At 44.1% G+C, this 18,163-nt stretch overlaps 1 protein-coding gene across 14 annotated transcripts in view; it reads left to right on the plus strand.

Moving 5' to 3' along the window:
- LOC126320910 (tight junction protein ZO-1) overlaps positions 1–18,163 on the plus strand; it is an 839,027-nt gene that overhangs the window by 526,429 nt on the left and 294,435 nt on the right. For all 14 annotated transcript variants that reach the window (XR_007558731.1, XR_007558696.1, XM_049994135.1 and 11 more), the window contains exon 3: positions 7,137–7,354. Coding sequence is in view for 12 of the 14 variants with exons in the window: in XM_049994135.1 (XP_049850092.1) it covers positions 7,137–7,354 (218 nt within the window). In the remaining 2 variants the exon portion in view is untranslated. The remainder of the gene's footprint in view (positions 1–7,136; positions 7,355–18,163) is intronic.

Consider the following 18,163-nt stretch of genomic DNA (forward strand, 5'->3'; position numbering starts at 1 on the left):
TTGGTAGAGCACTTGCCCGCGAAAGGCAAAGGTCCCGAGTTCGAGTCTCAGTAGGGCACACAGTTTTAATCTGCCGGGAAGTTTCATGGTCACCATATCAGCCATTTTTTTGAACATACAAGACTCACAAGAATATTGGGAGCCAGGAACATATTTACCAGTGTAACTACAGTTAAATATTGCGATTGCTGCTACAGTCTCACTCCGATTGATGTACAGGTAATGTCTCCTCTTGACGGCTGTGCTTCTGGAACGAATCTCAGTATCAATATCAGACATAATTTTCCACGTATAAATTTCTCTCATACTTTCGTGGTTATCGATGTGCTGAATCTGTACATCCCTCACGATAGGACACACACTTATCTGCCTGATCATGCCACAACATAAGCCACAGTAACTTCACACTGCAACATATACAAATTTCAGACAAACAGTGCAGTTATCTTTTATATCCGCCAGCGCCCGGAAAAATTATGGTACGCCTACACTCACACTGGCTATATATCTCGATTCTCCTCATTCCTAGAAAATTATCTGACAAGTTCTTTGAATCAGCGCTTCTGGAAGGTGCTTCATCCGGCCAAGATTCTCCCAAACAAGTGTTTATGAAAGACAGACGTCCGGCACTATGTATAATAAAGAATACCGCACCCACGGATGTAATGCTTGGAAAGGCATTACTGACGCGTGTTGATGTACCATAATCAACGTCACTATCGATAGAACAACAAGGAAAATGCTTGGGTACGCTTAGGGGTGCTGATGAGGGGACATATCGTTACAGCCGTATTGCCCGCCCTGTTGAACACTTGCATTGCTATATTCTGCAGCCATTTACGAAATGTACCCATCACCACTTACGTTTGGAGATACTCCTCAGTGCGTTGAAATCACAATTCATATAGGTACGAAAAGGGGATCACTATACTTTCAATTACCTAGTTTCAACTACTTATCAAGGTCATGCGGCTACCCACTTCCTGCAACCGAAATACATGCCCATGGATCACTGTATATAGGAAATGTCTTAGAAATTTTGGTAGATTAGCGAATAAGACAAGCAAATATTCTAGTACCAAATCTTTCGTAACTTTTGCATTTACATTTACGTACTGAAAACAACTATTTCTTTTAATAATATTCCATTTAATTTTTAACTTAAATCCACATCTGAATCATTTATTTCTTTCTCCAGCCAGTAATTTGACGAATACAGAGAAAGTATGTTTTCGAGCTCCAGTATATCTAATTTTTTCGTGTAAACTACCTCTTTTATGGCATTGACAATTAGCGCTGTTCCTTCAGGCAGTTCTAGACGAGAGCATTCGGGGACTTTAATTTTTCTTCTTATTTCCTGCATGACACTGTTGTTATGACACTCCACAGGCTACTGGGTGTAAGCTGCAAGTTCTTCTGCTGCACATTCTTGCGGTATTTCGGTATGGAACTTTGTTTAAAACTCTTGCAAACGAATTGCTATTAAAGGTTGTTATTCCGTTGGTTTTAAGCTCTGCAAACGGTTATTCTGTTGCTAAGTGTTTGACATCGGGCCCACCACACTTCAATATAATGCATCCATCCTTTTTAAGCAGCTCTAAGGAGGAATGGAGTTTGATAAACAGATTTTTCGTGTGTCTTTTAACATAGTAAACATGCTGCAGTCCGTCATTTTCGCCCAGTACTAAAACATGTGGCTACTGCTCTTTACGGTAAAACCCTATTATCTTGTATTCCCTAGTCGTAGCTAGATTTCTCCATATTCTGTGTATAAAGCCATATGTAAACCTAGCCTGCACATCCGTTGTAGCATCTTCCTTTTCCATTTGCAGCTTATGTTCTTCATTTATACACTCCTGGAAATTGAAATAAAAACACCGTGAATTCATTGTCCCAGGAAGGGGAAACTTTATTGACACATTCCTGGGGTCAGATACATCACATGATCACACTGACAGAACCACAGGCACATAGACACAGGCAACAGAGCATGCACAATGTCGGCACTAGTACAGTGTATATCCACCTTTCGCAGCAATGCAGGCTGCTATTCTCCCATGGAGACGATCGTAGAGATGCTGGATGTAGTCCTGTGGAACGGCTTGCCATGCCATTTCCAACTGGCGCCTCAGTTGGACCAGCGTTCGTGCTGGACGTGCAGACCGCGTGAGACGACGCTTCATCCAGTCCCAAACATGCTCAATGGGGGACAGATCCGGAGATCTTGCTGGCCAGGGTAGTTGACTTACACCTTCTAGAGCACGTTGGGTGGCACGGGATACATGCGGACGTGTATTGTCCTGTTGGAACAGCAAGTTCCCTTGCCGGTCTAGGAATGGTAGAACGATGGGTTCGATGACGGTTTGGATGTACCGTGCACTATTCAGTGTCCCCTCGACGATCACCAGAGGTGTACGGCCAGTGTAGGAGATCGCTCCCCACATCATGATGCCGGGTGTTGGCCCTGTGTGCCTCGGTCATATGCAGTCCTGATTGTGGCGCTCACCTGCACGGCGCCAAACACGCATACGACCATCATTGGCACCAAGGCAGAAGCGACTCTCATCGCTGAAGACGACACGTCTCCATTCGTCCCTCCATTCACGCGTGTCGCGACACCACTGGAGGCGGGCTGCACGATGTTGGGGCGTGAGCGGAAGACGGCCTAACGGTGTGCGGGACCGTAGCCCAGCTTCATGGAGATACCCCAGGAGCAACAGTGTCCCTAGTTTGCTGGGAAGTGGCGGTGCGGTCCCCTACGGCACTGCGTAGGATCCTACGGTCTTGGCGTGCATCCGTGCGTCGCTGCGGTCCGGTCCCAGGTCGACGGGCACGTGCACCTTCCGCCGACCACTGGCGACAACATCGATGTACTGTGGAGACCTCATGCCCCACGTGTTGAGCAATTCGGCAGTACGACCACCCGGCCTCCCGCATGCCCACTATACGCCCTCTCTCAAAGTCCGTCAACTGCACATACGGTTCACGTCCACGCTGTCGCGGCATGCTACCAGTGTTAAAGACTGCGATGGAGCTCCGTATGCCACGGCAAACTGGCTGACACTGACGGCGGCGGTGCACAAATGCTGCGCAGCTAGCGCCATTCGACGGCCAACACCGCGGTTCCTGGTGTGTCCGCTGTGCCGTGCGTGTGATCATTGCTTGAACAGCCCTCTCGCAGTGTCCGGAGCAAGTATGGTGGGTCTGACACACCGGTGTCAATGTGTTCTTTTTTCCATTTCCAGGAGTGTAGCAGTTGTCTTATGTGTATACCCTAATTTTCTTTTCTTTACTTCGATTTCCAGTTTTCTTTTGCGGGCACACAACACATTAACTGTACTTTCGGGTGTAATGTCTTTAATGGGAAATGGTTTAAGTCTATGTGATACATTTATTCGTTCTCTTAGGATATGTGGAATAACGTTGCTCGTGTCAACCAGTCCCAGTTCTGCAATATCAGACGGTATTGTGGATCGCCAAGACCGAAAAAAATCTCTAGAAGAGCGCTCAAATATGAACGTTCCCTGCGCTTGTCGATTGTTTACTGTGAAGTGCACCATTAGTTCTTGCTTTAGATCGAACGATCAATAATGACTACTGCCGCTTGACTGAAGGCATCCGGAAAGAAACACCGGGTTTGTGGCGAAACAAATGATGGCATTTGCAGCACAGAAATGAACGAGCTCACTCTTCGTTGGCCGTTCGTGAAATTTTGGCCCAAGGGTGTTGAGAAATTAAGTATCCATTTTCTACAAATACATTGTTTAGCAACTAGGGGAGTTAATACCAACAGCCTTTAAATGTCTCGCTCCCCATTAAACAAACAAACTTACAGTAATTACGTGAGTAACAAATCAAATACACTACGCTCCACTCAAACTCTTCAGTGGAAGCCAAGCCAAAATGAAGATTCCATTAACTGACTAGCACTGAAGTCACACTGTTTCCAAATATACGTGGGGCGAAGTATACAAGACAAGATTTTGAAGGGACCACATCAAGATTTTGAATGGAGCACATCAGTAAAACCGGTAGTGGAGCTAACTTGGCACACTGAAAATTGAGGTACTAGACAGGGGCACAAGGTGCTATACAATGAGGTTGCCTTAGTGCTATACTGCGCTCCAAAATATTAATTCAAATGGCCAATTCGAAATTAACTACACAGAAACCAGCATTAATTAACGAGGAGTGACACCAGGTCGCTCGAAGGGATGACAACACTTAATTGAAAAGACGAATGCCGGAAAGGGCAGTAACAGCAAACACATTCTCCGAGTTTTAACGAGGAGTCACTTCCCGCTATACAACTAAACATTTAACGAAGCGCAAGGAAGGAACCCCAAAGAGGATATTCGAATAAAACCCCCAAAAGATTATAAAGGACAGGGAACCCCAACTATTTAAATTTAGAAGAATTAGCTCTCCCCAAATGCAGTGTAAACGCTAAGGCCACACTTAGAAGACCACCAGAATTGGTTACAAAAGGTTTTATACATTTGCTCCTTTTCTTTAAAAGAAACACAAGGCTGCTTAACTTCTGCTGGACGTCCGGTATGGCTCGTGTAGGATACACCAGGCACCAACCCAAGCTAGGCGGTCGCAAGGCACGGCGAGCAAATCAGAAGAGCAGACAGGCAGGCAGCCAACACATATCCTCCATCCTGAACCGACAGACCGCGTACAACCAACTCCACATATACGTGGTTGCTTCCACCTCGTACCTCGCGATGTCTCAGCAGGTAGCCCGAGCAAACGTCAACTGCCACTCGCCCCGCGAATGCGGAAAACAACAAGGCAAGCAAAGATAAGAAACACCGAGGGATCGATAATGGACATCCAAGAGACTGGCGCCCCAGTAACGAGCGCCACGGCTAAGGATGCTCACAAATTTTTTGTTGCCACAGCATATCCGGGATAGATTTCGGGATACAGTTGACTTTCAGCGAGTCGGGGTACCGTCTCTTTATGCCTCAGATGTTGGCACGTCCCCGAATTCCGAGTTGCGTAGGCGACGGGTTGCACCTCACACCGACGGACATTTTTGTTTGGGGATTTATCGAAGGATGTGTGTTCAGCCGACGCAACAAGTTCCATCATTATTTGTACAAAATAGATTCTAAATTTCTGGATACGCCGTATAGTGATGTCTCAGCTTCCGTATCCTTTCGCCCTACAATGGAGACAGATTTAAAGGGTCCGTCCTTTTACGGGCATAAATGTGATTGAAAAGGCAGCGCTGAGAGATGTAGATGCTATCCCGAAGACTGACTTGGACAAATATTTCAGCGGTTAGAAAAAGCACGGGGACAAGTGTACCGGAGAGTGTTTTGGAGGGGTCAACGTGGGTGTAGAGTAATAACTGAAGACAAAAAGTTGGACACTGTGTGGAGGCGGGTGCGGCGTTTATAATCCCTGACACAGTACTCGTTAAAGCCTGTGCTGTGGTAAGTGAGCGGGATTCACCTGATGAGAAAGGATTTTCATATCGACCGCGTGTACCTGAATGGTGGGAAATCAGACTTACACCCACTCTGTAATAACAATGATCCGTCAAGCAGGTTCGAAATGCAATTACACATCAGGTGGACCAAAAGCAACCCTGAAGATGCTACCAATTTGATAATAATACGGTCGCCAGCCTAATTAGGCATTAACTGAGTTTCTTCCCTGTGCAAGTTGGTATGTATTCATGCAAAACAACAAGTAGTAAGACTGCATAATATAGTAGAATTTAGGGACCAGAAAATCTATTGAAGTGATAGTTTAACGTTCTGTACTGATATGGAAAAACCATGTATACTTAACACTACACTATAATGTATACTACAAAACTTTATACTGTATATTAATCTGATTAAAATCGGGCATAGGTTACTCTAGAAATAGCAGTTTCGTGCCACACACAAAATCTCAATTTTGATTAAAGTAAAACAGTGATAAATTTTGACTTTTATATTGACTTTAACTTTTGCTGGTCAAAGCAATTTAGAACGCTTCAGAATTCAAATGAATTAAGGGGGGGGGGGGCTGAAACTGTTGATCGCTGTATTAAAAAAAAAAAAGATTACTGAATTTATTATGCGTTCAAGATTTCCAGTATATAAGTTACTACTCCTTTCGTCTTATTTACTGCTCATTTAAATACTTCTATATCTGTCTCGAAATAATAGACTTCATTGCTATATCAAAATTAAAGTTTTCTTTCAACTTCGTTAGACCTACGTTATTCATTTACCGGTTCCTTAACAAAACATTTATTTAAACACCATTCTAACATAGCAAGTTCTGCAAATAATTATTATTAACAAAAAATTTTCATTTTCATTTTGGGACACTCGGATTGCACAACATTTGGAAAGGACCCTCTCCAGGCTAGTTGTGAGGATAATTAAATGATGGCACAGTTCTGGTAAAATTTACGTTATTATTCGACCAAACAAATACAGTTCACTCTCTGACCCACACGAATACAGTACTGGAAGTTTCAACCTGCTAGTATCGATGCCGTGGTTGGCACACATACAACCACAGCTATGGCTCTTGACGTATCGGCACTTTGATTCTTCTTAGCGTCGCAATACTTTTCCATTTAGTGCCTATGGAATTTTGCCATGCTGTGTGGGCGTTGGAACGGCACACCGGAGGCTCAGTGAAGCTACGTCTTCCAGGAGAGCCTCCTCGCTCCAGAAGGTGTTGCTCAGATCAGTGCCAAACTCCAACTACTGCTGCTGAGCCCGTTGTGCCGTGCAGTGCCCGCGTGTATTTTCCCGCGCTCGCCTGCCATCCACCTTTTACCGCTCCCTGACAGACCGAGTATTCACCCGAGGTTTTGCATTCCACATATCCTAACACATTCCTTACGTATGGACCAGACGCACAGTTACAATTTTAAACATCTTACAACAGTTTCAACATTTGTTACATTTCAATTCTATTACAATATTGCTTTACATTTGACACCAACGTTAATATTGACATTGGAACTTATTTACAGTTTTCTTAAAACAATGGCGTGAAACAAAAAAAAAATTGATTTCGGAACATCAATTACACAAGTTAATTGAAAAATCAGATGGGAAGAATTACTTACATGTGCAATATTACGGACTTGTTGTTGTTACACGCTGTTGCAGGGTGAACGACCGCATCATCTCGGCGAACGGCGTGTCGCTGGAGAACGTGGAGTACGCGACGGCGGTGCAGGTTCTGCGCGACTCGGGCTCCACGGTGTCGCTGGCGGTGCGCCGGCGCGTCGTCCTGCCCGGCTGCCCGCCGCCCCCGCCGCCCCCGCACGGCGCCGCGCACGCGCAGACGCTCAAGCTGTGCCTCACCAAGGCCAGCAAGAAGGACGGCAAGTAGCCACCCGACTGTCCGGCTGGTCGTGTCAGGGCGAGGGTGTGGGCCGGGGTTCAGCTGCGCGTTCCTGCCAGCTGGACGAGGGTGTAAATGGTGGGCGACGTATCCTCAGCGCTCGATACTATCGTGAAAGCTTTGTTTTTGAAATTGCGGCAGAGCTTGAGGGAAGCATCTGCAGCCGTAGGCCGTGCTCCCCAATAGTGCAGGACGACTGGGAGTACAAGGGGGCGCCGGAAGAGAGGAGTTTGCAACCCACTTGCTACACCCTTCGGAAGAGAAAGTACAGCCTTTGTTTGCAGCTTTTTTAATGTGTTTATTCCAGGTAAGATGTCGGTCAGCTTACAGGCCTAAATACGGTAACGACTCGTGCCGAGGCGATGGAGAGTTGCCGCTGTGCGAGTTTCACCTCGGTCGTAAAAAAATATTGAGCACCAAAGTAACTTTCGAGCGATGTATCATTCCTAAGTGACATAGATCGATGGAACTTGGGCGATATACAGAAAGTACTGCTACAGTGTAGGATAGAAGGTTGTTGTTGTTCTAGTCTTCATTCCTGAGACAGGTTTGATGCAGCTCTCCATGCTGCTCTATGCTGTGCAAGCTCCTTGATCTCCCAGTACATACCTTCTGAATCTCCTTAGTGTATTCACCTCTTGTTCTCCCTCTACGATTTTTACCCTCCACGCTGCCCTCCAACACTAAATTGGTGATCCGTTGATGCCTCAGAACATGTCCTACCAACCGGTTCCTTCTTCTAGTCAAGTTGTGCCACACATTTCTCTTCTCCCCATAGCTATAGAAGGTATTTCGAAGAAATACCTAATGAGACGACACTTTTACTAAAGTACAATAATTGCACGGAAGTCACAGCGATTTACGGTGGCCCCCTGCATATTACGGACCGCACTAGGGTGTGTCATCAGCATCCTGTGTACCGGCCGGAGTGGCCGAGCGGGTCTAGGCGCTACAGTCTGGAACTGGGCGAACGCTGCGGTCGCAAGGTTCGAACCCTGCCTCGGGCATGGCTGTGTCTGATGTCCTTAGATTAGTTAGGTTTAAGTAGTTCTAATTTCTAGGGGACTGATGACCTCACCGAGCGACGTGGCGCAGTTGTTAGCACACTGGACTCGCATTCGGAAGGATGACAGTTGAATCCCGCGTCCGGCCATCCTGATTTAGGTTTTCAGTGATTTCTCTAAATCTGTTCAGGAGTTTCTTTGAAAAGGGCACGGCCGACTTCCTTCTGTACTCCGATGAGACCGATGACCCCCAACACAACCAAGCAACCAACCAGCATCCTGTGCAACGTCTCCCGTACACCTAGCCGGCGGGCAGTTCTCGCGGGGGGCGCCCCGTGGCTGCAGCGGCAGCGGCGCCGTCGCCGGCTGCCGGGCGGCCGCCGGTGCACTCGGCGCCCCCACTGCCCGCCTCCCGAGCGCTGGCTCCCCACACGTGCGATCGGACAGGGCGCTCCGTCCGCCGCATATTATCACAGCTCCTCCTCCTGCGATCGTGCATTGTCATCCGTAAGCGAGACGTCACGGCCGAATATACCCGTCCGAAAACACGTGTGCTGAAGGAGTGCGGCATCTCGGTAACGGTGCATCGTGTTCAGAGATGTGCGGTGTTGCCGACAGCACAGGGACTGGGCCGTCGACGAGCGGGTTCGCGCGAAAGCGGACTCCGTCTCCGTAGTGATTCTGGACGCACACTCGTGTGGCGACAGGCGGGAAAACACGCTACACCCAGAAACACTGTCCGACGTGGCCGTTTTAGTAGTCCAGGTCCTGTGGTGACGGAACACATGACCTCGCCGACTTGCAAATCTCTGAACACTGTACACCCTCCGATCGCAGTATACTCCTTCCTGCGACGCTCTAATTCGTCCGTGACGTCTATTGTTTCGATGACAGTGCGCAACCGCATCGGACGGTACACACACACACACACACACACACACACACACACACACACACACACTCTGACGTGTCAGGTCAGAGGGGTGGTCTGATGTCGACACAAAGCAGCTCAATAGGCTCTGGAGTGGAAGCAATAGAACAGTGCATCACCATTGACTAGACACTCATTTGTTGAACACATAAGTCAGGTATTACCCAAAAGGAACAATCAGTACAAATTAGAAAATAATATTCTTTTCCTTTAAGTCACTCAATCATTTAAACAGGCAAATAGCAATCATTTAACTGAAACCCTTTTAAGAAAGCAACACTAGAAAATTTGAATGATGAGTTAAAAATCATATATAAATAGGCTCTGACCGAACACGTATTTTAAAACGAAATACTTCCTTTAAGGAACCAGCGATAAAAATTAATTACATAATCCTCAACAACCATATTACATCCAAGACATTTAAGATTAAATAATAATATATAACATCAGAGAGCTGCAGTCCCAAGTTTTAAGCAGCACGTTTCAGATGAACTGCACTGCAACAGTACAATACAAGTCCCTCAGAGGATCTCCCCACACAGGAAGTTATTGCCGCAATCGACAAAATATCAACTTCATTCCATCTACAGACCTAAGGCTAGGCGCAAATTGATACGCGTACAGCATGTGTGACGTGACACGACAGTACAGCACGTGCCGCACGAGTCGCGCGGCTGCAGCGCATATTGCGACGCGTACACCGTACTTACGCGTACACCGTACTTCGCACGTTCCGCTGCGCTGACAGAACCGAAGCGCGCAACCTCTTGTCTTCCTCAAACGATTTTACACAAACTATTCTCTGAAAATATACGATATTTGCCTTACTTGTAGCGTCATGTCTCAGCTTCGTGGCAAAGTGCTTATCATCTCGCTAATCCATTCTTGATGTGATGTACACATATTAGTGAGACACTACGCAGAACTCAAAGAGTTTGCAACCAAAATTAGGGGTCGCTGTGATTTTGCGTTTGGTGCGTATTACACCATATGTTGCTGTGTATGAAATTTAGCTAACATGCTGAATTTTTGTTTAGACGTCGGAGGAGATCTATATCTGCCTCCGATCTCGAGAAAATGGATCCCATGTAGCGCGCTCACTTCCGATCCCACGCCCGTGAGTATGAAATACTCGCAACATCTCTCATATCTCCTAAACTCCTCGAGACATCGAAACGAAAGTTTGGTGAATGATGGCATACACGGAGGAGAGTGTTTTGTCAATTATTAAACACGCAGAACTTTCTTATCTGTGGCGATATATCACCACTTATACTTCCTTTTTTATTTGTCTCACTCCAGTGACTGCGATTTAAGAGTTATCGACAGCTAGCGAAACGAGAGCTTCCTAGTATGAAAATAAATATGAAATTTCTTCTTTTATGTTACTGCAAACCGATACTATGAGGTTTTTCGTAAGCTATTGAGCTCTGTGATTGCCAATTACTTGTTTAATGAGGCCCTCCGTTTCGGAATTCTGTATCAGTAGCTGCTGTGAGATGAGTTGGTGACTGCAAATTACATTGTGACAAAGGAAGTACAATTAAACCAAAGAGAAATGTGGCCTTTTCTCATTCGAAGAAGCATCACCATTTATGAGAAAGGTTAACAACTCACACAAAAACAGATTGGCAATTCTGTTGGAATTCTGGTGGAATCCCCGTAACCCATCGTATTTTTAACACTGAGCGACTGGAATGGAAACTTAGCAAAGGATTTTATTCCTTCTCCTGATCTGGGCATAATTAAAATAATGACGAGCGTTCCTTCAGGCGAAATGATAGGCACATGCCAGATACTGTTTACTCACCTACGGCTTGCCAAACTGACAATGCGTGATCGCGAATAAAATAGTTGTTATTGAGAAAAATAAACAATTGATCTGTCGCACAACACAATGGCCAGTGTATTGTCAGCAGCGTAGGATAATGCGCGCGACAGGAATGCACAAGCTAGCCATGTGTGCCTTGTGAGTTGGAGTTCGTAAAACATTGTCATGAAAGTAGATCTGCCTTTGTCAGCAACACATTTCAACAAATTATAAATTTATGTAATCAAAACACTCTTTTAGGATATTCCTACTTTCGTAATAACACAGACCATTTTCTTCCTAGGTGTAGCCTGTTGTATAATTAGTTTATCAATGCTGATAATGTCCATGCAACAATTGAATTGCTTTTTCTCATTACGGTAAACCAATTACAGCATTGTTATTTGTGACTGCTTTTCGACTGTTTCTAGCTTGCAGTGGAAATATGATGTTCACATGCATGTAGTACAGTGTGTCGTATTACATTATTACATCCATATCAGACTAATCTATACTTCAGATCGTGGACGCATTTTACCAGAAGCACAAAGGGATCACACCTGTGGAGATTATCGCTTTCCAAATTTTTGCAACACATCGTACAGATACGCTGGCTTACTGGGCAGCGAGAATACAACCTTGATTTACTTTCTTGCCTTGATTCTTAATCACATGATTTTATAATATTCTTTGATTCCTTATTCACTACCCTCTGTCCCTTCTTGCGATCTGAAAACATCGCGGAGGCGTATGATGCAATTCCATCGGCCAATGGCTCATCAATTCCTGAAGTATGCGTTTTTCTCGACAGAAGAAAAACAAAAGTATACATATATAAATAATAGAAAAGTACATACTAATGAAGAAAGCTGGAGCGTTTAAATGGCGAAACACGAAACACTACCCAAAGGCAATAAAATTTAGTACACAGTAAGGTAAAATTTATCGTATGGGCAATACTAAAATGCGCCGTTCCGATGTGAGCATATGGCCGGGCTACTCTTCCGCTCCCCGCCTCAAATTTCCCACGCTGCTAGCGAGACACGCGCTGGGCGAGAAACTGTGCCCCGACCACAACGCCGCGCTCCCTGGCGCAGGCGCGTGTCGCGTCCCAGTCGCGTCTGCGTCGCAGTTTGCGCGGTGGTCCCATTTGAACCTGTCAAGTTACAAAAACGCGCCCTGCGCTGCGTTGCGCCACACGCGCTGTACAATTTGCGCCTAGCCTAAAACAAACTACAAGCTCTCTTAAGTTTGGTACATAACATAACATACATCACAAGTCTAGCCCTAGGACGGCACCGACACCCCGCAATTTAGCACGCGAAAAACTACAGCGATGCACTCATCCCGTATCCTAACAAACTCCAAGAACAGCGAGCCGGCTCCCCAATACCGGAACACTTAACCACGCGCAGCGTGCGGGTTTGCGGGATGCAGATCTCGCCCTTAACCTCAGCACCAGTTCAGACACTAGTCAGCCTACAGTCTTGAACCTCCATACAAATTCCTTCACTTACTGCATAGAAAGCCAATGGGATAGGCAAACAGACCAGCGTATGATAAAAGCTTAAGCAATTTCCTTACTAGACAACCGTTATGAATAGTAGCCGTAATTTTTTTTTCTTTTTTAAACGTGAGCACACCCACAATCAAAAGACAAACAACGCCAATCATAAGGACAGTAGCACCTAAGCAATGGAAACTTCTGCTTAGATTAGCTACAAATCAGCGCGTGATTTAACACACCAGACAAGTTTTTACAACATAACCATCAATACAACAGCAAATTACTCACACGTGTACTCCCCCACGATTCCGATTCGGAAAGCCATAAACAAAACGTGGAGAACGTAACACTTAGACCAACATAATGGTGCTCCTTCAGTTACCCCAAATAACTGACTCACTTAGTTGCACAGCAAAGAACCAGACCTAATGAAACCACCACAGTTTTCGCCTCTAAATTGTCACAGTGCAGCTGAGACTCAATCACAAATGTAATTTTACATCACCAGTTCCCGTGTAGTCAATACATGCGCCTGAGTTTCACCCGTTTATAACGGCAGGCAGCAACATCGTACGGAGAAGAGCGTAGGCACAAGCTCCTACCAATTCTCTTCTCCGAAAGCAGCCACCGCAACTCTCGGGCACCACTGGGACATCCAATGCAAAATCGTTACTCCTTCCCACAAATTAGAGGACACACGCTTCCCGCTGCTTGCTACGGCGCCTTCCGTTAGGAGCCGACTTGCATATATCTCGATGCGATAGGTCACACACACACACACACACACACACACACACACACACACACACACACACACACACACTTAAAAATAAACCCCACGTTTGGGGGTTGCGTTCCAAATACGTATTGCAGCACCTCCTCATGCCTCGAGGACCGTCGAGCTGTTGTAGAGTGCGCTGCTGGAGTAACGGGACGCCGTGCCACGAGAATTCCTTACCAACCGTACGGGCAGCGTGGGAGAACGTTCCAGACCGCGCGTGGCCGTCCATGGTGACCACACATCCTATTGAGAACCGTGACCGCCCTTTTGCGTTCTCCAGGGGGCAATCGTAATTCTCGATGGCTTCACGTCTAATCACTGTGTTCGAATAAAAGTGTCATTTGTGTTAGCCTCAGTCCGTATTTCTTTCAGTTACCTTCCAGTTTCATTGATCTGTGTTACTTGCCAGTGCTTTCGTTCTCAAGTTTTCCACACCAGTCTAAGGAGCGTGGCATTTTGTCGGACAAATTTTCGCCTCACAAATGTTGCACTTTGCGTAATTTTGTGCAGGTGGTGCTATAACTTACATCGATGACAAGAAGGTTGCGACAACTCCCAGTTGTTGCTTTATCGTAGGCGTAGGGAGCTACTGCCCGCCGACCTGTTTTCCTGTCTTTCGTGTAAATAGTGTACAGGACAGGACGTAGCACTGTAACATTGCGGTAGTCCTGTCTCTGTCGGATGTATGTGGCTGGCTCAGATATCATTTCTCTCGAAAAAGGAAGGAGGTAATAATCTAGATTTTGTGCTGTGGGCATCAAGTTCGTGGGTTCATCCATCGTGCCAGAAGATGTCAGATGCCTTTGCTACACCCAGCAATATTCCTCCTATTGATCCTTTCTTTGCTGTGGCCAAATCCGAGGGATTGTTAGATAGAAGGTCTTTGTTGGCTTTTGGGAAGAAATAGGGTGCGTATATGGTTAGGATGAGGGGTTTTGTGGTTCCCTTGAGCTTCATCAGGCCGCGTCCTGCCGACTTGCTAAGGGGCGTGAATCCTATTTCTCGGCTCATATTTCTTTTCCAAGTCATTCGTCTGGCTATTTTGCTCTTCTCGACGTATTTCTCTGAGAAGTCAGAAAACGTTGTCAAGAAGAAGAAAGTTTTATTGTCATGTAGCTCACATGGTACAGGTATTGGCCAACTATAGCAGGATGAACTAAGGTCAGCTTACCAGGTCACAAGTTTCTCTAAACCTAGTGCAAGTTTGGGTCAGGTGATAGAGGATGTATAAGTTCGCATTGCAAAGGCTTCACAAAGGAAGACACCGTGGCAATAGCGAGTGGGACAGGCAACAGCATAGACAGGGACCCTAACTATTCAGTTGAGGGTGCCCTGGTAAAGATAGCTTCAGCAGCGAGAGATACTGGTGTTGGACTCGTGTCTGTTCTGAGGCGCCATGATCGGCCTCATTCAAACTCTTCTGTGAGGAGACTTTATTTAGAGTAGAAACGCCTGTTTGCATCAGATATGGGGTCTCACATCGGTGTGGTTCCTGTTGACTCTGTCGGTAGGACTTTAAGAGGCACGGCCTTCCTCTCAACAGGAAAGGGAAGCGAAAACTGTGTGGGTTAATAGCAAGTAACTTAGGCCGTGGGGGCACTATCGCGTGTGGTAAAGTATCAGTGGCTGCAAGTAACAGGGCGGCCGTATTTTTTATTTTTAAAACAGCGCCGACAGAAACAAAAGATGTTGAAAATGACATTGACATTAATCAAACAGGCAGCCAGAAAGCAAAGGTTAATGTACACCACTCATGGAAACTGCAGATATTCAAAAACTGACAGAAAAATTAGGTTCATCCAGCGGCAGTTAGTGCACAAAATCAGTTAGCCTTATTGCATCATAATATCTGAGGACTTAGTGGTAAGCTTAATGAGTTGCTTATTTGTGTTGAAGAATCAGGGCTGAGCAAACCAATTGATATAATCTGCATGTCTGAACATCACGTGACCACTGGTATAGATACGTTAAATTGTACAGGATCCAGGTTAGCATCTTTCTGTAGGGAAAAAATGGAGAAAGAAGGAGTTACCAAGTGTTTTAATTTCGAGAATACTCATATTAATAAATTTTACCCAGCTCACAACTAGAAGCCTGTGCAACAGAAGTAGTATTTCATAATAAGTCCTTTACGATAGTAAATATATATAGCGCATAGTCAGGAAACTTCAGCCTCTTTGTAAAAAATCTGGTAGCTCTGTTTTCTCATCTCGCAGTAAAAAACAAGGAAATAGTGGTTGGTGGTGAGTTCAGTGTGGTTTTATTGAAAAGCTCTCTTAGTGAACAATTGTTGCAGTTGGTAATACGGATGTTCAATTTAAGTCCTGCTGTGAACTTTGCAACTAGGGTACGTAAATGCTATAAGACTGCCATTGATAATACTTTTGTAGACAAATCTAGTGAAAAAAGTCATATCACAAAACCGTTAGTAAATGTGCTATCTGATCATGACGTGCAGCATCTTGCGTTAAATGATAAATCAGTCAAATATTGAGAATTTTGAGACATTGCTCAAAGACATGAATTGGATAGAAGTTTACAATACTTCTGACTCAAATGGAAAATACGAAACATTCATTAATAAAGTTACTTCCTCTTTTGAAAATTGTTTTCCCATAACGGTAACTCAAATCACACAGAAGTCGAAAAATAAACCATGGATTACACAAGCAATAAAGAAATCATGTGGGACAAAAAGGAGACTGTATCTGGTGTCTAGGAACAGCTCTGATGTTAACATTGTAATGCTTCACAAAGAATACGGCAAAATATTGAGGAAAATAGTCCAGAAATCTAAGCAGATTTGGTATGAGAAGAAGATCATTACGCCAGGCAACAAAATAAATACTATATGGGATATAGTGAAGACAGACAGGTGATGCCAGAAAGGAAGAGGTACAGATAGTCTAAAAATAAATGATACATTGGTAACAAGTGCATGTAGCATTACAAACCTCTTACTCAAGTACTTTTTTTCTGTTGCTAGCAGCTTGCGGTTATCAGGTTCAGTAAACAGTGCAATGAAATGTCTGAAACCAATGTTTACAATCAACTTCAGTGAAATGGAAATGTCTCACACGTCTCCGAGTGAAGCAACATAGATCATAAAATCCTTAAAATGAAAGTATTCTCATTGTTATGATAACATAACGAAGTTAATCAAAGAGTTGAGTAGTACCTTAAGTTATTTGTGTACCCAGTCTCTTGTCAGCGGGACATTTCCAGACTGGCAGAAATATGCTGAAGTTAAGTCTCTTTACAAGAAGAGGGATAAAGGGATACCATCAAACCTTCGATCAATTTCACATCTTCTGGCTTTTTCAAAAAAATTTGAAATGGTTGTGTTCAAGCGTATTCTTAAGCATGTAAGTACAGATAGTATATTGTCCAAGTCACAGTTTGGTATAGAGAAGGCTATTTACAAGTACAGTGTGATTGTACTTACTCCATTAGCTAACAAGTTAGAGGCTACTGACCTATCAAAAGACTTTGACTGTGTGAATCATAGCATTCTCTTAAGTAAATTAGAATATTACAGTGTTACCCATCTATAGCGGGAAACAAAGGGTGTCATTGCGAAATACATGTGGAGTGAGTAATCAGTCTTCATCTGATTGGGAATAGATTGCATGTGGTGTTTCTCAAGGTTCCATCTTGGGTCTGTTACATTTACAGGTGCTAACTTTGCTACAAAGATTGCAATAATTAAATAGCGAGTCAACTACAGATTTAGAAATGGCTGTTAATGAAAATTTCATTGATATTAATAAATGGTTTGAAGCTAATTCGCTCTCGCTAAACTTTGAAAAGACCTTCTATATGCAGTTCAGAACCTTTAAGAGATTTCCTTCTAGCATCTGTATAACATATGAAGACATGCAGATCGAAGAGGTCAACAGTGTTAAATTTCTGGGATTACGACTCGATAATAAATTGGGTTTGGAAGGGCATACCACAGATTTGCTGAAGTAGATAAACAAATAGCTGTATTTGCAGTGCGAAAGATGTCAGATGTAGGAGATATAAATATAAACAAACTTGCGTACTTTGCCTATTTTCATTCTATTACGTCATATGGAATCATATTCTGGGGTAACTCGTAAAACCAAAAAAAATTCTTTAGTGTGCAAAAGCGTGTAGTAAGACTGATTTGTGGTTTAAGTTCAAGAATATGAAATACGAAATAGAAAATTAGGTATTCTAACCACATCTTCTCAGTATATTTATTCCTTAATGAAATTTGTTACAAGTAATGTGACTATTTCCAAGCAACAGCTCAGTACATAGAACAAGAACAATCTAAATAAAGACGTAAAAATCACATACCTTGGTCCGAAAAGGGAGCAAATATTCAGGAACACACATTTTCAATAATTTTCCAACAATCTTTAAAAATTTAGTTTCAGATAACGCACAGTTTAAACAGAGTTTGAGAGACTTTTTGATAGGCAACTCCTACTCTATAGATGAACATCTTAATAGGGACTGTTAGACCAGCTTAAGTAAAAACGTCTGTTAGATTTCAGTTTTGACAGCACTTGGTCACAACACTGACAAATGATCAGGGAAGTGGATATTATATTAAAATACTCTTATGTGTTTTATGTTGTACTTTCTGACATGCTCCACACTCACGAGAATCATCTAATTTTTGAGTTTGTGGAACGAAAACTGAATCTAATCTAATCTGATCTAAACGTAGCGTATAACTGCATTTAATTAATTATATCTCCACTGATTCTCGTCATTTTAA

This window comes from Schistocerca gregaria, chromosome 1 (genome assembly GCF_023897955.1).
Source record: "Schistocerca gregaria isolate iqSchGreg1 chromosome 1, iqSchGreg1.2, whole genome shotgun sequence".
NCBI classification, from domain to species: Eukaryota; Metazoa; Arthropoda; class Insecta; order Orthoptera; family Acrididae; genus Schistocerca; species Schistocerca gregaria.